The 23,520-nt window shown below is 40.6% G+C and overlaps 1 protein-coding gene across 3 annotated transcripts in view; it reads right to left on the bottom strand.

Annotated features, from left to right (window-relative positions):
* IQUB (IQ motif and ubiquitin domain containing) overlaps positions 1-23,520 on the bottom strand; it is a 67,092-nt gene that overhangs the window by 39,210 nt on the left and 4,362 nt on the right. For all 3 annotated transcript variants that reach the window (XM_068276379.1, XM_068276380.1, XM_068276378.1), the window contains exons 2-8: positions 18,145-18,744; positions 14,738-14,872; positions 13,684-13,851; positions 12,938-13,113; positions 8,437-8,592; positions 7,108-7,318; positions 1,167-1,342 (exon numbers count right to left, since the gene is read on the bottom strand). In XM_068276379.1, the coding sequence (XP_068132480.1) occupies positions 1,167-1,342; positions 7,108-7,318; positions 8,437-8,592; positions 12,938-13,113; positions 13,684-13,851; positions 14,738-14,872; positions 18,145-18,706 (1,584 nt within the window). In that variant the 5' untranslated portion in view covers positions 18,707-18,744. The remainder of the gene's footprint in view (positions 1-1,166; positions 1,343-7,107; positions 7,319-8,436; positions 8,593-12,937; positions 13,114-13,683; positions 13,852-14,737; positions 14,873-18,144; positions 18,745-23,520) is intronic.

Genomic DNA, 23,520 nt, shown 5'->3' with positions numbered 1-23,520 from the left:
TACAGAGTTGGTACAAACCATTGTCTATATTATTTTGTACTTCATGTTTGTTTCTTACATTGTACAGCACCACATAATATGTTGGTGCTTTATAAATTATTAATAATAATAATAATGGGAAAACACCAAAATATTTACACACTGTATATTCTGGGATCTGTGAGTCTTAGGGCCGGTTCCCATGGACAGCCCCCGGTGGTTTATTTTGCCTTGCAGAAATGCTTTTCTGCCACTATGTTTGACATCTTTTATCAATGTTTGACGTCATATTTAGAGCCCTAGGGGAGTTCATTGTAACTGTGAATGCAATCGACTCGGAGACTTTGCATGCAGCATCTATGGAAACTCGATCGACCGCGCCACTTGACCAAACGACAGAAATTATGGTAAACATTGTGAGATGAATGCTCTTGTCTTAATTACAAAGCATTGGTGAATCCCTAACATTATATCCAGGCACAATCACCAACAGCTGTCCATCTGAAAAAGCCCCAGGTAACTATGGTACCTGAGATGTCTTTCTTCTTAGGTTCACTTTAAGTTAGTTGCACACTTATCTCAGTTTGAATCCCAGCCAGGGTACTATGTGTACAGAGTTTGTATTTTCCCCTTGTAGGATTGCTCTGGGCACTTCAGTTTTCTCCCACATCCAAAAAACATACATATAAGTTAATTGGCTTTCCCTTAAATGGGCCCTAGACTACAAATGGACGTATGACTATGGTAAGGATTACACTGTGAGCTCCTCAGAGTGACATTTAGTGGCATGGCTGTATTTACACTTTAAAGCGATGCAAAAGATGTCAGCGCTATAAAAATACCAAATAATAATAATGTCCTTGAGAATTGTTTAGGGCAAGTTTTATACCAAGAGGATTCTGATGGCAAGGTGTTTTTCATGCAAGACTTAATGAGGCACTGTAACTACAGATTGTAGTACACTTTAACCATGAGATAAAACACGAAGCGTTGATATCTTTTGTGCATCAGGCCCATAATGAGCACTAGATTCTTTTTACTGAATTTATACAGCATCTGAAATATCCACAAGCATCAAATCCATTTTAGCAAGGTAATGTCCCTGTGAACCCTAATCTGTCACCTGTACAGATCCTAGCTATGATGATTGTATAACAATGCTTGTGTTGGACTAGAATGTCACTGACCTTGTTTAGGAGAGACTGTATAGCTTTCTGTTGGTTCTCTTCACCAGCATCTATTTTGTGCCTGCCAATAGAGGAGATCATCTGGGTCTCTTGTTCCAGCAATGCACATAGAGCTGCTTTTCTTTCAGGGCCTGTATATTGTTGGTTAATACGCTCCACTTCTTCTTTCCGCCATACTTATCAGAAATAGAAGAAAAGTACAATTTATAAAAAATGTAACTATTAAAAAAAAAAAGAAAATGAAAAAAGAACAACTTGCACAGCAGACATGATAGTAAAATCTCTTTTCCCCCACAAGAAAAAGTGCATTATACAAGGGCAGGAAAAGCCTCAACCCAAACACATGAAGATGGAAAGAAAATTGCTGTCATTGTTGCATACTCACGATAAGCAATACTATAACCAATCATGCACACATAAGTGCCTTATTCGAGATTAAAGCATAAAAACAACAACAAAGGTCATATACATAGAAGCCATATTTACTCAAAAGAATCATGAATGGAACCAAAACTATTATTTTCAAATTAATGTATTAAAAAGCCATCCAGGGTAAAAGAAGAAACAAATAAAAAGAGAAACTAAAATGAAGGCTATGATGAGTAGAGAATTACAGGCTACATAAGGGTTGATTCATAAAAGGCTGTGTGGGAAAAAAAATCTGGCTAGGAAAATACCGCATTCGGTAATTTAGACTTTAATGTGCTAAATCATAAAACTTTTCACAGTTGCGGAAGAAGTTCGGTAATTTACCGAAGCAACAGCAGAAGAGTGAGTTGTCTGTGTTGTTACATGCTGTTCTCCGTGCAGAGACAGCATTACAATAGAGGCATCCTGACACCCCTTTAGCTGTGTATGTTTTGTTATACTACATGGGATGGAAGGTCTCGCTTACCAAAAAAGGTTAGATAAACTGGGTTTATTTAGTCTAGAGAAAAGACGCCTTAGAGGGGATCTAATTAACATGTATAAATACATCAGAGGGCAATATAATAGCTTGGCGGATGAGCTTTTTGTCTCTAGGCCTTCTCAAAGGACTAGAGGACATGATCTGCGCATGGAGGAAAAACGTTTTAGCCATTTATTTAGGAAAGGGTTCTTTACAGTAAGAGTGATTAAGATGTGGAATGCATTGCCACAGGAAGTCGTTATGGCAAACTCTATACCTGCATTTAAAGGTGGCTTGGATGCTTTCCTTGCGTTGAAAGACATCCATGGCTACAATTACTAGGTTATGCCTAATGATGTTGATCCAGGGATTTTATCTGATTGCCATCTGGAGTCAGGAAGGAATTTTTCCCTTTTGGGGCTAATTGGACCATGCCTTGTGGGGTTTTTTTCGCCTTCCTCTGGATTAACAGGGGTATGTGGGGGACGGGCTGGAGTTGTACTTTGTACTGGTTGAACTCGATGGACGTGTGTCTTTTTTCAACCAAAATAACTATGTAACTATTTAACTATGCTGCTGCTCGCTCAATCTGTCCATTCGTTCTTCTTAACATTTTATTTAGTTGTCACAGCTGAGATGAACTTCCAGGAGACGTTACACATGCCCTGCTTAGATGATTTCCCCAGTAGCATATCCGCATTTTCAAACAGAACTTAAAGGGTTAAATGTCAAGGGAGCCATGGGAAACTTCTTTTATACCATAATCTCTCTGCTAGCTGCATGGGGGGGGGGGGGGGGGGGAGGGGTAGGAATGCTGGTCCTGCTGGAGAAGCCTGCGGGTCCAATCAGATAGATCACAGTGTTCTTTCAGGAGACAGGGGCTCGTTCTACTAGTTCCCTGCTTCTTCCAATCATAGCTCTCACACAGACTCAGCTCTGATTTCGCCACATCAAACCTGACGGTAGTTTTCCCGTGCTTTGCCGCATGTTAAAGCTTTTATGAATTGACTTTTACTGATGTTTTGTAATTTACCTCCCTGCTCTGGAATTTCAGCTTTGCATGCGGTAACTGCTTTTATGAATTGACATTTCCCTAAGTGCTCGGGTAAAGTCAGCTGTTTTCTACATTACTGAATGCGGTAATGCTTTATGAATTGAGGCCATAGAATGAAAAAGAAATTGAGGAAGAAAAAAAAAAAAAGAGAGGTCTCCCTTCTCCCAAACCCCACCCCTCGCATTACATTGCTGCTATGGGGCGCCTGGTTTCAGCGCCCGGCGGTGAGCGCCATGAGCCAAAACCACCTGCTTTGCTCTGGGTACTTGAATGGAGTAAAGTTTGTGCATCTCCACCTGCTTCCAGTGGTTGCTTACTTCACGTGCAACCTCCCTTTGTGAGTATTCATTTCACCTAATTTTCATTTTTATATACTTTGTGACATACTGCCCAATTTGGGCTCCTGTTGTATCTGTGTTTTTTTCTTGGGGTGCGATGCTCACCCTACCACACAGTTCAAAGATTGCATGGTGTTTGGAAGACTTAGTAAAGTTTTCATAGAAAAACACAAACCCAACACAAAATGGTGGCAGCAGTAAATCAGCCAATGAAGTCACAGACTAGAGCCACCACCATATGCACAAGTCACAACCACTGATATTTATGCCACCATGTTTTGGTAGACGTTATAAAATTAGTACCATTTGACAAAGTCATTTCTCTGCTAAGTATAATATTCCATGATGTACATTTTTTCTGCAAATCAATTATTAATGAAGCACAACCGAGAACTTTTCTTACGATTTTGTGAAAAAGAACCCGAGGTGAGAATCATATGGAGGCTGATGGATGTATTTCCTTTTAAATAATACCAGTTGCCTTGCCTGGCAGTCCTGCTGATCTTTCTGGTCGGTTCTGTCTGATTCACACACCTGAAACAAGCATGCAGCTAATTTTTGTTAGATTATTGTCAGAAACATCTGATCTGCATACTTGTTCAGGGTCTACATTTTATAGAGTAGAGGTTGCCATGTATAATGGCTTGCAAAAGTATTCAGCCCCCTTGAAGTTTTCCACATTTTGTCACATTACTGCCACAAACATGAATTAATTTTATTGGAATTCCACATGCAAGACCAATACAAAGTGGTGTACACGTGAGAAGTGGAACGAAAATCATACATGACTCCAAATATTTAAAAAAAAAATAACTGCAAAGTGGGGTGTGCGTGGGGTGTGCCCCCTTTGGTCTGAGTGCAGTCAGTTGCCTATAGACATTGCGTGATGAGAGCTAATGACTAAATAGAGTGCACCTGGGCGTAATCTAATGTCAGTACAAATACAGCTGCTCTGTGACAGATTCAGAGGTTGTCTAAGAGAATATTGGGAGCAACAACACCGTTAAGTCCAAAGAACACACAAGACAGGTCAGGGATAAAGTTATTGAGAAATTTAAAGCAGGCTTAGGATACAAAAAGATTTCCAAAGCCTTGAACATCCCACAGAGCACTGTTCAAGCGATCATTCAGAAGTGGAAGGAGTATGGCACAACTGTAAACCTACCAAGACAAGGTGGTCCACCTAAACTCACAGGCCGAACAAGGAGAGCGCTGATCAGAAATGCAGTCAAGAGGCCAATGGTGACTCTGGACGAGCTGCAGAGATCTACAGCTCAGGTGGGGGAATCTGTCCATAGGACAACTATTAGTCGTGCACTGCACAAAGTTGGCCTTTGTGGAAGAGTGGCAAGAAGAAAGCCATTGTTAACAGGAAAGCATAAGAAGTCCCGTTTGCAGTTTGCCACAAGCCATGTGGGGGACACAGCAACCATGTGGAAGAAGGTGCTCTGGTCAGATGAGACCAAAATGGAACTTTTTGGCCAAAATGCAAAACACTATGTGTGGTGAAAAACTAACACTGCACATCACTCTGAACACACCATCCCCACTGTCAAATATGGTGGTGGCAGCATCAAGCTCTGGGGGTGCTTCTCTTCAGCAGGGACAGGGAAGCTGGTCAGAGTTGATGGGAAGATGGATGGAGCCAAACACAAGGCAATCTTGGAAGAAAACCTCTTGGAGTCTGCAAAAGACTTGAGACTGGGGCGGAGGTTCACCTTCCAGCAGGACAATGACCCTAAACATAAAGCCAGGGCAACAATGGAATGGTTTAAAACAAAACATATCTATGTGTTAGAATGGCCCAATCAAAGTCCAGATCTAAATCTAATCGATAATCTGTGGCAAGATCTGAAAACTGCTGGTCACAAACGCTGTCTATCTAATCTGACTGAGCTGGAGCTGTTTTGCAAAGAAGAATGGGCAAGGATTTCAGTCTCTAGATGTGCAAAGCTGGTAGAGATATACCCTAAAAGACTGGCAGCTGTAATTGCAGCAAAAGGTGGTTCTACAAAGTATTGACTCAGGGGGCCGAATAATTACGCACACCCCCCTTTGCAGTTATTTATTTTAAAAAATGTTTGGAATCATGTATGATTTTCGTTCCACTTCTCACGTGTACACCACTTTGTATTGGTCTTTCACGTGGAATTCCAATAAAATTGATGCATGTTTGTGGCAGTAATGTGACAAAATGTGGAAAACTTTAAGGGGGCTGAATACTTTTGCAAACCACTGTACACATATTGATGCTTTTCCACCCTCTATTTCTACAAGTCTTTTCTTTTGGCAGTACAGGCATGTTTGCTGAGTACACCATTTTCAATTATTCATTGTAAAAATCTCACAGCAGAAAAACATGGCCTTTAGAATGCAGACATTTTGGAGCCTATAAATGTCAATATTACATTATTATTACAAAAGATAACCTTAGTGAAGTGCTGTGACATATTTTTATCCATTTCCAGAAGAACCTGTGCCCTTCAAATAAACTGGATGCATGTTTACAAATAAATCCTATTGTTTGGTGTATGCAAGTCTATTTTGATGGACCATGAAGATAAAGACATACTATACTAACCTTATGTAGACCTCATTTACAAGAACATTTGGCAGTGGTGAGCTCACTGCCTGCTCACACCTAAGAAGGAAACAACCACAACCTACAACTACCCTATGTGCCCTGCAATGCTCAGAAATTACACAGTAATTGCTGCATGTTGCATATGCGATACACTTGTTAGAGACCAGTTTTACTACATTGGCAAATTAACTATAGTGTGTACATTGTAATTATACTGTATAGTTATAGCCATAGCATAAACATTGCGGCTGGAGGTAAGTATACAAAATCTGGCTACCCTTCTGGAGGCATTGGTGGGTGGCTCTCTCTACTCGATAACCCACTATATATACAGTGAACCTTAATACTCTAATGTTCTTACAACACCAGTGAAAACTACACTTGCAGTATGGAACTAGACTGGGAAGAAAAGAAATACAGAAGGCCTCTGGTCTCCATACACCCCTATATGGTTTTATTAGGCACTACAAGAAAAAATATCCATCATATATTTGGTGTCTATCAACTCAATTTCAATTTGATAAGTAATCTGCTGGTTAAAACTCTGCTTAGCTGTGTCCTATAGAAATATGGGCTTACCCAGGAATACTGCCATTAAGGGCATTTCCCCTGGGTATTATAAACTGCCAACACTCCCTTGAAAACGTTTGATTGAATGAGGAGGGTCTGCATCATCCAAGTAGGAGGCCAGAAGAGATGACGCAGAACAGCGTTGATAGGCTCTCCTCTACCATCAGAACTACTGGTACTATTACTCGGAAGCACTTTACTAGAGCAAACTGACTCTTGAAATGCAGATCGGACTTATTTTTTAAATGATCTGAAGTTTGAACTGTACCAAAGACAAGATGGACCCTAACCTAAAGAGAAACTGTACCAACTCACAGTAGGACATAAAAAATATTCAGGATACCGATTTTTTTTTCAATTCTTTTGAGTGTTTCTTGCACCTGTGAGCCTAGTTTTTGTAGCTCTAAAGTTCACAGCGAGCATGCATGATGTTTACTGTCAAAGCTGTACAATATATACAGATAATTTACACGTCAAAATATACGCAAAATAAATAATATACCTACACTCAAGAGCATGGTAGAGCAGCTCAAAATCTTCCTTAGTCTTTGGATTCATCCGATGCTCATATTCTTTTCTTAACCTTTCTTGTTTCTCGGTTTTCTTTCTCAACTCCTCCCCTTCTTCCCACTCCTGTCTCAGCCTTTTTTCCTCCCTCAGTTGTTCCACCACTTTTTTAGCATGAAATCGTCGGAAGTAAGTCTGTATTACTATCACCTAAGTGGAACAGATTGTTACATATCAGCTCTAAATCTTTCATTTATTCTATAGACATATATGACTGTAACTAGTTCACACTCTCATAAGCTCTCATCTCAACTATTGTAATATCTTCAAAGTTGGTTTTCCACTAACAATTCTCTTGCCTATATAATCCATCATGAAGGCTGCAGTTCATGTATTTAGTCATCTAAGAACAGCTTATCTAATGGGCATCTCTACATATTTCTACAATTCACCTTAGATAAAATTTCAAGCTACTATACTCTGCCTTTAAATCCATCCTGTCCCCCAATATAGTTCTGATCTCATAGAAAAACATGCCAGTAACTATTCTACACAGTTATCCAATGAACTACTAATACATCTTTCACAAGACTTTAGGCCAACTCCTACCTATTCGCATTCAAACAAATCTTCAAGACCTACCTCTTCCAAATCACCTACCCATCTCCTTTTCTGTCACTATGTCTTAAAGCATAAGCTAGATCGGGGAGCAGTCTGTTTTCTTGTGTCATTTTTAAATGTTATGTATGTGCATTTAAAATGTACAACACTTCTTTATGTAACAGACAGCACTGCATAATATTTTTGTGTTTATAATTACACCAGCTTTTTATAAACAATATTGATAGTAGTAAAAAAAAATACGGTAGGTGCCAGCTGCCCCATAGTAAGCAAAAATGTGTTAAATGATAAGATCAGTACAAACATTTTAAACCAAAATATGTGTTACAACTAAAGAATATAACAGATATTTTTAAACCTGGTACTTAAAAGTCTCTAAAAGGAGAATATTTCTCTTTTTTGGCCATTCATTATAATGCAATGTCAGTAAGGTGTAAAACTAACATATCAATGCAAGAGAAGAATTCAGACTCTGATTATTTATTTATCCTTATGGAACCTGGCTCTTTCCCCAAAGCAGCAATATACTGTATTATTTACATACAGACAAGAAAAGCATGACCCAACTATGATTCTCTGTCCAGCAAGTGATACTCCCTGGTAAGGAGCAGAAGACATCCTACAGCATCAAATACAAATCAGGAGACCATCTGTTCCCCAAGGACACACGCAAGGACGCACGCACGCACGCACACAATATAACTTACTGCTTTAAGTCTTCTTGCATGATGATCATCTGCTGTTACATATTTTTGGGGCTGCAGCAGTTTATCTGTTTCATTTGATACATAGCAACCTGTTTTTGTCATTTGTGTAGACATTGTATTTCTAGACTGCTGGATCTTGTTCTTCACAAATACAGTCTGTAGATAAAGAAACAGTAAGTGGCTTTGCTAGAATAGGGTGAAATGTTGCTATGGTGCTAAATGAACAGGCTATTACATGGCACAGAAAATGTTCTATATTGAACAAAACAATAAAGAAAAGAAAATAAAAAGACTTAGATTGAAGCTGTTTAGATAGAATATAAACCGTTGACACTGATCAATCTGTTGCTAAGACCATTACAGCATAAATGTTTGGAAAATAAAGGAGAGCTTAGTAATTGAAAATGCTTGCAAAAGATATGGCTATACGTATGTGTACAAGGTTACAGATGCAGGGACGGTTTTAGCAACAATGAGGCCCCCGGACAAAATAAATTCAGGGGGGCTCCCCCCCTCTCCTAGACCGATATCCCCAAACCAGAAAGCTGCATGAAAGGGCTCTTTGTTGTAGCGAAATTTACCCCAGGGCCCCTGAGCCGGCTGCTGCCCAACCCCCCACTTAAAGGGAACCTTAACCAACGGCCCAAAAAAAACCGTTTCACTTACCAGGGGCTTCCCCAAGCCCCCTGCAGCCGTCCTGTGCCCTTGTCACTCCTTTGAGTGAGCTCCGGTCCCCGCCGCTGACTAGTTTCATTTTCAGCCGACTGAGAGTCTCCAACAACGCGTACTCTTCTTCGCCTTCCTGCCATCAAGCATGTCATGCGCAGTTGCCGTGGGTTGAGGAGGTTCCCTTTAACTGTTCAACCCAGGGCCGATGCAGAGTCTTTGGCAGAGTAGCGCCTCATCAGTTGTGGAGGGAGGATTCCTCTATCAGTCCATAACTCTGTGCTCCCCAGCTTCATCCTCTCAGGGGCACCTCTCCTTTGTAACCTAGCGCATGTTATTAAGTAATATCATGCTGCAGCCACAGACTGACAAAAGGTGTGCCCCACCAGGACAGGGGAGATGCTACTCTGCTGAAGGCTCTACAGGGGCCTCAGGGAGCACAGTTACGTTGGGAGAAGAGACAACTTGGGGTGCCCTTACAGGATCTGGGGTGATTGCCCCCTTTGCCTCTATACTAGTGCCAGCCCTGTACAGATGGGGAACATTTTTGTAAAAAAAAAAATTAAAAATAAATAAATAAATAAATAGATAAAAGGTTTAAGGTGGACTTCTAACATGGACTAGACAAAACCTTCAGGTTTTTTTTGCAGTTTTATTTTTACTCCTTAACAAGACACATAAAGCACACCTGACCTGAGGTAAAGCAACGTAAGGTAAGCACAGAAGTATATATATTTATGCTGGATCCGCATACATCTGTGAATTGTCCTTTCTTCTCCTCGTTTTGTCTGAAGTCAAATTTTTAGACAGGAAGAGGCAGACTTTCTGCAGTATTTTCTCCTATAACCCACTCATTCCCTCCTCTCTTTTGCCTCATTCATTCCCTAGAGAAGGAAATTGGAGGATGATGGGAGGGAACATCACAGCAAGCCTGCCTCTTCCTGCCTGAAAGTTACACTTTAGCCAAAAGTCACATTTTTCAAGTAGTGATTGCAGGGGTCAGTCGGAATAAGGAAAGGAACGGACAACACACAGCGGTTAGTGGACCCAACATGAACATGTCTCTGTGATTAGCTTAGGTAGCTTTGCCTCAGGTCAAGTGTGTTTTAACATATAACCTAACCATAAGAGTCCCAGTTCTCTCCCTACTATCACTTAATATAAGCCTGGGAACCCTTTACTATACCCTTATAACTGACTAAACTGCAGTAACTATGTCAACACTGTCTTGAAACTATCAGTGGGATCCAGCCCAGTGAGATAGCATGTTCTGCAATGTGAGATCTCACACTACTGAGATATTGTCACTGAATATAAAATATAATGTCACACATCAGCTATCTGCTAAGCATACTTGTACTGTAACTTTTCAGCACATAGTTAAATAAGTATACAAATATACTGCAATCTAATATGGGAATAAAAAATAGATGCCAGCAGAATAAAATGGATTTGCTTGAGATTAAAACCTGGCACTGCAGCATGGATCTAAAAATGGTGCCTGGTCATTGTTCCCTTACTTCAACCACTGCTGCTGACAGAACTCTGTAAATGGGATACTAATAAGCATTAACAACACATTTTGATATGAGCTAAACTAATCTACTTCTCAGTCAGCTCTCAAATGGCTTACTTCTCCATCCTAGTACACTGTAATACAAGTGCTTGCTTCTACATTACTATATAAAAAAGATGCTTAAAGAGACACTGAAGCGAAAAAAAAATGATGATATTATGATTTGTATGTGTACTACAGCTAAGAAAAAAAACATTAAGATCAGATACATCAGTCTAATTGTTTCCAGTGCAGGAAGAGTTGAGAAACTCCAGTTATCTCTATGCAAAAAAGCTATTAAGCTCTCCGACCAACTTGGTCGTGGAGAGGGCTGTTATCTGACTTTTATTATCTCAACTGTAATTAAACTGTTTACTTTTCCTCTAGCAGAGGAGAGTTTATTACTTCACAGACTGCTCTGAAAGACTCATTTTGAATGCTGAGTGTTGTGTAATCTGGACATATTATAGAGTGATGCAATGTTAGAAAAAACACTATATACCTGAAAAGAAAAATATGAGAATATTTTCTTTGCTGCTAATCTTCTAGTAATTATTCATAGTACACAACCAATTCATTATATCATATATATTTTTTTCGCTTCAGTGTCTCTTTAAAGGGAACCTAAACTGAGAAGGATATGGATTTTTCCTTTTTAAAAAAATATCGGTTGCCTGACTCTCCTGCTGATCCTGTGTCTCTAATACTTTTAGCCACAGCCCCTCAACAAGCATGCAGATCAGGTGCTCCGACTGAAGTCAGACTGGATTAGCTGTATGCTTGTTTCCGGTCTGTGATTTAGTCACTACTGCAGCCAAAGATCAACAGGACTGCCAGGCAACTGGTATTGTTTAAAAGGAAACATCCATATCCCTCTCAGTTTAGGTTCCCTTTAAGAAACTGAATTTTGTGATCTTATATCTACAGGCTTGTGTCTCCACCACCATGATGATCGGAAATTTCAATATCTATAATCATTTCCAAGCCTTCCGCTGTATATATGTGTGTCTGTCCAGACCAGACAAGCCCCGCCTTACCTGCTGTGATTGGCCGCAGCGCTGATTGGATGGTGTGTGTGGCGTGATAGTTGGTGTGTACACACATGGATAGTGCACGTCGTATACAGGGCGATGGCACTCGCACTCCTACCCCATGCAGCATATTGCATTCCACCAGCTGGTACAATCAATAACATTTGAGAGTTTAAGTGTGCTTGTACTTGTGTGTAGGGATGCAGGGAGTCTGGTGTCACCCCACTCCCCCAACAGGTGAAGAAAAATCTATTACTCATAACCCCTCATACTTTCCTCACAGAGAGCCTCCTAATGCAATGCCAAGCTGCAGCCTTTACTTGCTGGAATACTAGCTACCTTGACTTTGCCTGCTTAACCCAGAACATGTCTGCCTGCATTGCTCAAAGCTGAAGTAAAAGAGATTAGTCGGTGGACCATGCTGCCTCTCAAAATTCTTGTGTCACATTTCAGGAGGCATAGTGGCAGGTAAGGCAGGTAAAGCCATAGGCATACACCCCACCCTTTATGAACAATGAAGAGGCAGGTAGGTGCAATGATGGTAAATGAGTGCCAGTATGCATCATCTTCCCACCCATAAGGCACTGTAGGAAGTCAGCCCACTGCAGTAATGAAGCATCCCACCTTCAGAAGACTACATGATTTTTTGGTGAGGATAACCAGATTTTTCTATATTTGCTTTCAGGGTATACTTACTGTTGAGGCGGGTGAGCTAGAGTGACTGTGTTTTAAAAGTCCTTGCCATCTGTTATCCATCTTCCTATACATCCTGCTTACCCATATGTTAGTATCATAACAATTTGTGATTCAAATGCTCAGAAATTTTAAGCCACATGTACCACAGCTGTGTTTCCCCAAAACGTAACCAGTCATGTAATATTAAAAAGTCTTTGATCTATTCAAGTGCCAACCTAGGTTATTAAAAATCCCCAAGTTTACAATATAATTATACTACCATCATACATTCAGAGCATGGCCTTTTCCAAAATGTCCAAAGTAACCTAATACAAACCTACACAAACTATTATGCAATGCTCACTGTAATATAACTACTGGCAACCAGTACTAGAGTGAGCGTATTTCTCCACAATTCACGGCTACATAAACGTTCTGAGGCCAGCGGTATCCTCCCTAAAGTGAGTGTAAATCTCATTAGCGATAGTAGTCCCATACACAGTGCACTAACCAACAAACGAATACCACATTTCAGACAATGAACGAAACAAATTTCAACATGACCAAATCTTACCTGGGTGTCTCTACAGAACACTTCAACTCCTTTGTCTGGCCTTTTTTTGGGTAAAGTCTGTGTTCCCGCATGATAGTACACCACACCTGTCACTTTATGTCGATATCCACCCAGATATGGTTTATGGTAGTTTAGCCTTTCAATTTCTACTGCTATATCCTGGTAAGTGCTGTCCCCTAAGAGAGTTAAAGTTTTAAAAAACAATTCCAAGTTTCAATACATTTTTGGTTACAAGCAGCAGGCATTCGTCATTCCCAATCCCCCTATGATTACATACAAGGCTTTTAAAAACACATATGTAAACTAAACTCAATAGAACATCTATGCAACACACACACACACACACACACACACACACACACACACACACTAGACTTCGGGTCTTTGGCTTTCTGTGTATTAGTTACTTCATCCGACAGTCTCAGTGACCGAAATAAAGCAACCCAGGTAGCAAGAGATAGACTCAAGCTTAACTTGACATTTTTATACAGACCTTGCTACTACTGCAACTTCAGCCTAAATGCTTTTTTTTAAGTTGTTGTTTTAAATAGAGCGAGGGACATATGCCAGAGTTTTACTACTGCTTGAGACTTAACTGGTAAGTTTAATGTCCTCCCATTCTGTGTTGTCACTGGCCACAATCAAACATTAAAAGCATGTTTACCCCTTAATTCAGAAATCACAGAAGCAAAATGTATGAATAAACCATGGGAATTTCAGCGGGAATGGTTTAAATGTTTTCAGACCTGTTTGTACACGGACAGTTATAACATCTGGCATGCTATATTCATGCTGAAACTTCATAGTTTTTATTGGATAGTTTTCAGGATCTAGTGAATGCATATCCAGCTGGATTGTTCCATGAGGCGTTATGCCAAGATCCATAAAGGTCTCATAATCTTCTACCATTCGCCCTAAAGTAACAAGCAAAATGATAATACACATGTTAAAAAAATGCTAAGGTGCTATGGAATGTAAACAATTTAATGTAGCATTCTAAACTCGCCACTAGGTGCTGTTCCTTATCCAAACTCTTCAACTCTTCCCTCCCACTGTCTGATCATAACAATCAAATTCAACATCCTTCCATCCAGTCCCTACACATCCCCATAGCAGAACTCTATATAGCGTTGCCTGCATACTATCACATGCTTCTCCATAACGTCTACTTTCTACTACACACAAGCCAGGTCACCAGGACTGCCGATTAGGGCAGGGGTGACGCTTTACTTGGTCTCTTCCGTCTGTCAAGATTTCCAGTACCCCAATGCAGTAACCAATGGAATTATAGGTGTCTGAAGTTTTGCCAGGAAGGAGGGACTGTGTGAAGGTAAGGATCCCTGTACCTCTCAGAAGCCTTGCTGGCTTCTGAGGGAATATCACATGGCTCATAACAAAGTGTCAATTTTAATCATTCTATCATAGAAAATATATTGAGGTTTTGTATTCTGCTGTTATTACTTGAGTGACTATAATCATAGAAAATATATTGAGGTTTTGTATTCTGCTGTTATTACATGAGTAACTATAATCATAGAAAATATATTGAGGTTTTGTATTCTGCTGTTATTACATGAGTGACTATAATCATAGAAAATATATTGAGGTTTTGTATTCTGCTGTTATTACACGAGTAACTATAATCATAGAAAATATATTGAGGTTTTGTATTCTGCTGTTATTACATGAGTGACTATAAGGATGGAGAATGTCACCATCTTCAGTACATGTTTCATAAAAATGTTATTGAAACTGATAACAGTCAATGTACAAAATTGAATTCAGATAGCTTTTACATACCTTCAAACATAATTTGTAGGACTGTTTCTGGTATTTTCATCTGGGATGCAAAGTAATTTTTAAGGTCTCCCACTGACTTTCCAATGGAAAATGCAATAGTAACTACTTGACCATCAGGAACCAGCATTACCTTAACTAAAAATACAACAAAAGAGTCACAACATATAGCATACATATACTGAGAAACAAAGTTATATACAGAATACTTCTTAGCATTTCCTTTATTTGACACACTATACTGTATCTTATATAGAATGAGAGCCCGATTACTTAATATTTAACCACTTCACCCCCCCAGTGCTAAATTTCTCCGTCCCTCTGCGCACCGCTTCACCCCCAGGGACGGAGAAAGGCGCACTTGTTTATTTACTTGCTGGGAGTGGGCGGGGAACTCTCGCGCACACTCCAGCCAGCCCGCACAGCAGGTGACTAATTGGATGTTAGGAACGAGCGTTCCTAAATCCAATTAGCCTCGCCGATTGCGAGTAGAATGAAGACGGCTTTAAACAAAAGCCGTCTTCATTCAAAACAATGTAATGTAAACAAACGACCCGCGCGCGCACACACACACACCCCGGCTCTGCAGTACAATAATTGGTTATGGAGACTCTCCAGTCCCCAATAACCAATCATAGTACATAAATACTACAATGGAGGCAGCGCTGAAAGGTAAAAATAGCGCTGGTGTTTCAGGGGTAAAACCCCTCAGTTGTGAAATGGTTAAGCATGAGTTCTGGTTCACCATGAGCTTGCTGGTTAGTCTGTACCTCTCGGTGTTACAAGCCCTACTCCATAGAGGCAAATTAATCCATGCCATGCACTGATGAGGATCAAACAATCCGAAACAGTCTGTATGCATGTTGGATTATTATGGCTCTGTACAAATTAACAAGCTGACACATCATTGCATTCCAGCGGTTCTGGAGGTGTGTTTAGTTTCTAAGGGTAACAATGGTTAATTTGCATATATTCAGCAGTGATGCATTGGGAGACATCTCAAGCTCAATCCAACCTGAATTATTGCAAATTCTTTCTGTTTTAAGAAAGCAAACTTTTGTTTTTCTTAGTATTTTAGTAAGGGGGCTTTTAGGACCATTGTAGCCCCTCACACACTCCAACGAGTTCTGGTTCACCATGAGCTTGCAGGTTAGTCTGTACCTCCCTCAGGTTGAGAGGGATGTTTCTTTGAGTTAAATACTTGGTTGTTGCAGATAAGAGTTACCAGGTAGTTTACATGTGAAAGAGCTAGGTGTTGAGTAGATGAGCAGGCAAAAAACACACTAGGTTCTCAGCAGATGAGTACACAAAGAAGGTGCCAAGTGGGGAGTAGATCAGCAGGAAAAAAAAGAGGCTAGGTGTTGAGAAGATCATTAGACAGAGAAGACACTAGGGCCCATATGCATATGCCGTTTGAGCCCCCAACAAGCAAGAAAATATGCAAAATACATTTGTTGGTACCTTTTTGCCAACTTTTGAGTACTTTTTCAATTGTAAAATGCTGAAACTTAAGCTTAAAGAGACTCCGTAACAAAAATTGCATCCTGTTTTTTATCATCCTACAAGTTCCAAAAGCTATTCTAATGTGTTCTGGCTTACTGCAGCACTTTATACTATCACTGTCTCTGTAATAAATCAATGTATCTTTCCCCTGTCAGACTTGTCGGCCTGTGTCTGGAAGGCTGCCAAGTTCTTCAGTGTTGTGGTTCTGCTATGAACTCCCCCTTCCAGGCCCCTCTCTGCACACTGCCTGTGTGTTATTTAGATTAGAGCAGCTTCTCTCTTCTCTCTTATCTTTTACAAGCTGGATAAATCGTCCTTTAAACTGGCTGGGCTTTCACATACTGAGGAATTACAAACAAGGGCAAAGCTGTTTGCAGGAAGAAAAGAGCAGCCTGAAACTTCAGTGCATGAGAATTGCAGGGGGAAAGAAACACGCAAATGGTCTCTTGAGATTCAAAAGGAAGGGTGTATACAGCCTGCTTGTGTATGGATGTATTTTCTATGTGTGGACATACTGTACATCAACCTACTTCCTGTTTTGGTGGCCATTTTGTTTGTTTACAAACAAACTTTTTAAAACTGTTTTTAACCACTTTTAATGCGGCGAGGAGCGGCGAAATTGTGACAGAGGGTAATAGGAGATGTCCCCTAACGCACTGGTATGTTTACTTTTGTGTGATTTTAACAATACAGATTCTCTTTAAAGAAAATATGAAAATTATCTCATAGGAGATAACTTTGGTGAAAAAATGAATTGCATATGTGCCAAGGTCCTGAATAGATGAACAGGCAGAGAAGATTAAGTGCTGAGTAAGTCAGCAGATAGAGAAGGTGCTAGGTGCTGAGTGGATCAGCAAGAACAGGCAGTAGGTGCTGAGTGGATGAGCAAGCAGAGCAAGTCCAATGACCTGAATTGGTTTGAGCAGGGCACGGAGCAAGCAGACCAACAGAGGATGATGAGGCAGTATAATATCTATGTGGCAGTATGCACACAAATAACCTGTTTTTTTTAGCCTGTCTGCTTTCTGCTCAGTGCATTGTCTCATGCCTGCTTAAGCCTGCTTGCTTCTTATTTACACTGGCTTTGCTGAGCTGCATAAAACACATTTAAATGTGACTGCATATAAATCCCAGCATATGTACTCAACATTAATTAATTAATTCCAGTATTTGTATAGCTCTTTTATCTGGTCAGACTCAAAGCACTTGCGAGGCAGCCACAAGAGCGCACTCAATAGGCAGTAATGGTGTTAGGGAGACTTGCTCAAGAAACGCCTTACTAGGTGCAGCATACAAACAGGAAGAGCCAAGATGTGAACCCAGGTCTCCTGTGTCAGAGGCAGAGCCCTTAAAGGGAACGTAAACTGAGAAGGATATGCATTTCTCCTTTTAAAATAATACCAGTTACCTGACTCTCCAGTTGATCCTGTGTCTCTAATACTTTTAGCCACAGCCCCTCAAACAAGCATGCAGATCAGGTGCTCTGACTGAAATCAGACTGGATTAGCTGCGGGCTTGTTTCAGCTGTGTGATTCAGCCACTACTGCAGCTAAAGAGATCTGCAGGACTGACAAGCAACTGGTATTGTTTAAAAGGAAACATCCATATCCCTCTCAGTTAAGGTTCCCTTTAACCAAAACACTATGCAGCCACTGCTCATGAGAACATATGCGACAAGCTCTTGTCGAATATGTTCAGAGGGTTCCAGTGCTGGATCGCTGCAGAAGAGGAGGATGTAGAAGGATTATCCAGAGCTTTGCCTCTACTGAGATAAGTATATAACTTGGATTTGTTTTTCCCGCACAGGTACTCTAAGAGTTATTTAAATTATTTTTGATTGATAATAAAATTTAGTTACTGTACATAGCTACATAGTGAACAAGTGAAGACCATTCCAAATAAATTACCTGTTGCTGTTGAACTGGACACATCTGAAGATACTTTCTTTTCATTTTTATCATTCTCTGGAAATGGTTGCTGCAGGTTATCCTCCGTTTGTGAAACTACTGTGTCAGCATCCTTCACAGTGTCTGATGCCTCTGTACTGTCTTCTTGCATTGCCTCTGGAGCCTGCTCTGTTCCTGGTAGGTCAGCACTTATCTCTGGAGCAACCTGATCTTTACTTTCCTCTTCTGTTGTGGAAACATTGGGATCTATAACTTCTTCAGCATCTTCAGATTTGGCCTCTGGTTCATGTTTTTCCTCAGAAGCTGATAAATCTGGTGGTTTATCTTCTGTCTTGTCCACTTCATCTCTTGTATTCTGATCTTCTGACATATCTGGATTTTTCTCAGTGTCAGTTTCCGGTTGTTGGTCTATGGTTTGTACCCCTGCACTATGAACATTCTCCTCTGTTGCATGTTCACTGGAAATCATGTTTTCACCAAGTTGACTCACAATTTCTTGATCGTCTTCTTCAGTTTGCTGCTCTGCATCTGTACTTCTGGATGCTTGAACAGGATCTTCCATGTTTAGATTCCTTTTGCCAAATGAGATGCCTCCCAAATCTAAAACATTGAAATACAAATAACTGTGCTGTAAACATCTACAGTAGGTAGCATCATGTAAGTGAAAGGCAAAGTGGAACGTCAAAGTGACTGCTACAAAGATTGTTAGAATATATACTGTACGTAGAAAATAATTTACTTGAAGAAAAAAAATATATATTACATCTTGTCATTCACATGCTTTTTCCAGAAATCACAGTATGGTAGAATGACTTCACCATACAGCCTTAAAGGGAACCTTAACTGCCGTGGAAAAATAAATTTCACTTACCTGGGGGCTTTCCCAAGCCTCCTGCAGCCGTCCTGTGCCCGCGCCGGTCCTTCGGTGCCCTCCGGTCTCCCTCCGCCGCTAAGTTTCATTTTCGGACGACTGCCAGTCGTCCTCGGGCCTCTTCCGCATTCCTCGTCGTAAACTGCAGTAAAGCGCGTCCGCATGACGCCAAACGTGTCATGTGCATGACGGCAAACGCGTCATGCGGACGCGCTTTACTGCAGTTTATGACGAGGAATGCGGAAGTGGCCCGAGGACGACTGGCAGTCGTCCGAAAACGAAACTTAGCGGCGGAGGGAGACCGGAGGGCACCGAAGGACCGGCGCGGGCACAGGACGGCTGCAGGAGGCTTGGGAAAGCCCCCAGGTAAGTGAATTTATTTTTCCACGGCAGTTAAGGTTCCCTTTAACTAATGGCCATACCCTTCATTCTAGATTCCTCTCACTATGAGACTTTCTGGCTGATTTACTGTCAGATCGATTATTTCCAACATGTCCGATTTGGTTTCCGATCGATTTCCGAGCATTTTCCGATCGATTTCCTATTAAAGTGACCTGAAACCGATCAGAAAGCAAATCGGACATGTTGGAAATAATCGATCTGACAGTAAATCGACCAGAAAATCTCATAGTGTGTACCCAGCATAACAAGGTTTTTGTGCCTCTTTCAACAAGACTCTTGTCTGATCTCCAAAGCTCACGTTACTGCTTGTGCCTTGGAGCCTAATCCCTACCATCTCATACCACAGCTCTACTTATCCTTTTCACCATCTAGATGCATGGTCTTAATTATTCATTTGGATGTCAATACCACTTATATGCAGGCGATACACGACTCTATCGCCCACCTTCAGACCTTACAACCTAACTATCACAATGATGCCCTTTCGGCCATATCTTGTTTCACGACCCCTTGCTTTGTTACATTTTTCTCCCTTTAGAATTACACAGCCTTCCCAGTTTTTGTTGCCCCTGTCCCAAGTTTTTGAAAGGTGTTGCTGGCATCAAATTTCAACTGAGCATATATTAAAAAATAAATAAATTCAAGTTTAGCATTTATTATGTTGCCACTACCTGCCCTCCATATCATATGGACCAGAGTGTGTGTGTGTGTGTGTGTCTGTGTGTTTATACTACCTATAATTATTGTCTCCTTTGCAAAGTAGTGCTTCTCTACTGGATCTGTCTTTCCTCCTTATGCTTGCACACACAATGCAATTTCCCATCAAATTTCCATCAGGTCCGATCTGATTTTCGGTCATTTTCTGATCGATTTTGTATAGAAGTGATTGGAAAATCAATCAGAAAAGAGATCGGAAATCAGATTGGACCTGTCGGAAATCATTGTTTTGATCGTCAATCTGATGAGAAATTGCATTGTGTGTTCCAGGCATTCCAGTCCCTCTGCCAGCACACTGCTGGACACGCTGCTTGCTTCCTTCAATGACAACTAGTCCACCCCACCCACTACTGTATCCCATTACTGTACTCACATATCTGTGATGTGTTTCTACATATCATGTCTGAGTGCATTCTGCAATGTCTCAGCGAGTGTTACTATCACTAATCAAACGTAATAAACAAATAACAGATCATGTGAGTAATGCTATTTAACACAGAGATGCAAATTAGTAAAAGGTTTGCCGGGAGCAGGAAAAAGAATGGGGACAGGGGCGTAGCAATAGGGGGTGCAGAGGTAGCGACCGCATCGGGGCCCTTGGGCCAGAGGGGCCCCGAAGGGCCCTCTTTCAACTACAGTATTAGCTCTCTATTGGTCCTGTGCTCATAATAATCACTTCTATAGATACTTTGAAGAATGGTTATCATTAACACACTGTTCCACAACCCCTTCTTGCACCTCTGACACTGTGGTTGCCATTGGCAAGTTTTGGTGCGCCATATCAATTGTTATGTATAGAGTGCTTGGGGGGCCCCATTGTAAAACTTGCATAGGGGCCCACAGCTCCTTAGCTACGCCACTGAATGGGGATGCTGATAGTGTATAAGTCAGCAGCTATATACAGTAGGTACAGGCTGCTGGTAAGGGGGGGGGGGGTATATACAGTACATGCAAACAATAAGGAATTAGATTGGAGTTTATTTAGCAGTGTTGATTTATGTTATAGTAACAAAAGTCCATTAAATGATAAATTCCTAGGGACATTATATAATATCACATTTCCCTTTAACTGAGCAGAAGCACAAGTGCAGAAATTCTGTTACTCGCTAAATATAAACGTGTGATTAACAAGGGCTTAATTTCCTGCTGAAGTCGTTTCTTTTGAAAAATCCTTGTATGTGTGGTTGGAGGAGAGAAAGAAAGTACAAGAGAGAAGATGAGGGAGGGAGAGAGGCAGAACATGAAGGGCAGAAACACAGAGATGGGTAAAAGGGAAACAATTCAACAGAAAAATGGAGAGAAAAAATAAAGAGGAGTTAAGCAGAATTGTCAGAGAAATGCAGCAATTTATTTACACATTTTCACATATGCTAGAGCATACAGGCCCTGATTAATTAACACTGTGTATAATATCTGTTAACAGTGATTCAGAAGGTATAATACCAATCACCTTTTCTTTCAGCACCCTTCTCACAGATGAGTCAGGGGATGCAGGTGCTTTAGAGTTTAATAATATAAAACAGAAAAGTTCACAAACATGGAACAACAAGCAAAGCATCACTTTTCTGATGGGCATAAACAATGTATTAGAACTAGATAAGAAGCTCATTGTGACATTAAATCAAACCAAGGTGAAATTAAGAAGAAAAAAAAAACTTGCCTAAGAAGAGGGAAGTTTCTGGATCCACCAGAGGCTTCCCATGTCCTCCTGGGGACCACTGCTGCTGCCCAGGATCCTCTGTATGATTGCACCTGCACTCCTCTTCATGCATGAGCGTGGCCGTAGTGTGCCTGTGCGAGTATGGCTTTGTCTGTGCAGTGAGCTAAAGCCACCTGCACAGTCGCACAGAGCTACTAGTGTACAAGTGGCTTCACCTCTCGCACAGGCACACTACGGCCACGCTCGTGCATGAAGATGAACATGGCCACGTAACATATCTGGTAAGCTCTTGTCAGATATGTTCCGGGTGGGGGGGGGGGGGGGTTTGATGAGGCTTTGCTCTTCTTAGGCAAGTATCTATATTTTATTAGCCTCAAGTACAATTTAACCAGTGTCCTAAGTTAAGCTTCATGCAGCAATTTTGCAGCAAAATTGGCAGTTATGGTGCAAAATTGAAATAAAAAAATTCTAAAAGACAACTGCAAAATTAATTTTGCAAGTATCATAATTATTATATGTAACTTGGCAAAAACTTCTAAATTCGCGAAAAATAATGAAGATGCACATTGTCACGAATATGAGAGCTTTCACAAAAATGTATTTTAATATAGAGCTGCCACAGGTCTATAAAAATGGCATTCAGTCATAACAGCAAAAGTATAAGCAGGTGGAGGACAAACAAATATCAGAAGCCAGGCCAAACTGACTAGATGGGCCTTCCAAGATTCAACTACAAACATTGCCAACTTGTGCCAGTCTCTGAGAAGATTCAGCTGACTTGTACCCTATAATTTCTAACTAGATCATGTTAAGACTTTTGATCACAGCAGAGACACAGTCAGTCCATTACAGGACTGACTATACCAATCTATATTAAATCTGGATTGATAATCCCAGGTATTTGCTAGGACATGAAATATATAATGGATTGGGTATAAGGATAATCAAGGTTTTGTCAAGACTCTGGTGGATTATGCCACAAATTTGTCAAGACTCTAATGGATCTAATGATCACTCTGATGGATCATCATGTCAAGTCTGACCTAATAGTCTCTTGTACCATACCAAGATTGTAGTGGTCTCTGCTAAGGACTTTGCCAGTATTTGTGGAAACTAATGGATGTTAAATACATTTTCAGCTCGTTTAACTAGCCTTTTACTTCAAACTTTGAGAAGACTTTACCAATGTTTGTGAGTCAATGTTGAGATATTGCAAGCTTTCTCCAAGTCTTTATTGGTATGTACTATTTTTCTAGAAGTCTGTACCAAAGCTATATATCTTTGTCAGTCTTTGCTAAAACGCTGCTGATCTTTGCCAAATTATGAACCAGTTTTCCCTACCAAAAAAAGTCTTTGTTGACCTATGTTCTTTCTTTTTTTTACCTTTTTCTCAACACTCTGCTATGCCATGCCAGATGCCAATTTCCAGCTCATCATTTTTTATCTCATACCAAGATTTTGCTACCTGTGCCAAAACGCTGTCAATACTTTGCTGGGTCAATCTAAGTTAGTATTGAGAGACACAGCCAACTGGTGCTGAGGTACAGACAGTGCCAACATTGTATTGGTCTTGGTTGAGTCTCTACCAATCTGTCCTGGTTTTTGCCAAGAACCTAATATATGTTGCTGAGCTGACCTTTGCAAAAAGCTATCTTGCTGATGTTTACAAAAATATTAGCATTCTTTGCTGGCTTTTACTGAATTGCTTTCTTCCTTTACTGAGACC

The sequence above is a fragment of the Hyperolius riggenbachi genome, chromosome 3, assembly GCF_040937935.1.
Source record: "Hyperolius riggenbachi isolate aHypRig1 chromosome 3, aHypRig1.pri, whole genome shotgun sequence".
Taxonomy (NCBI): domain Eukaryota; kingdom Metazoa; phylum Chordata; class Amphibia; order Anura; family Hyperoliidae; genus Hyperolius; species Hyperolius riggenbachi.
The sequence above is the reverse complement of the archived record's forward strand: the minus strand, read 5'-3'. Positions and strand labels throughout refer to the sequence as shown.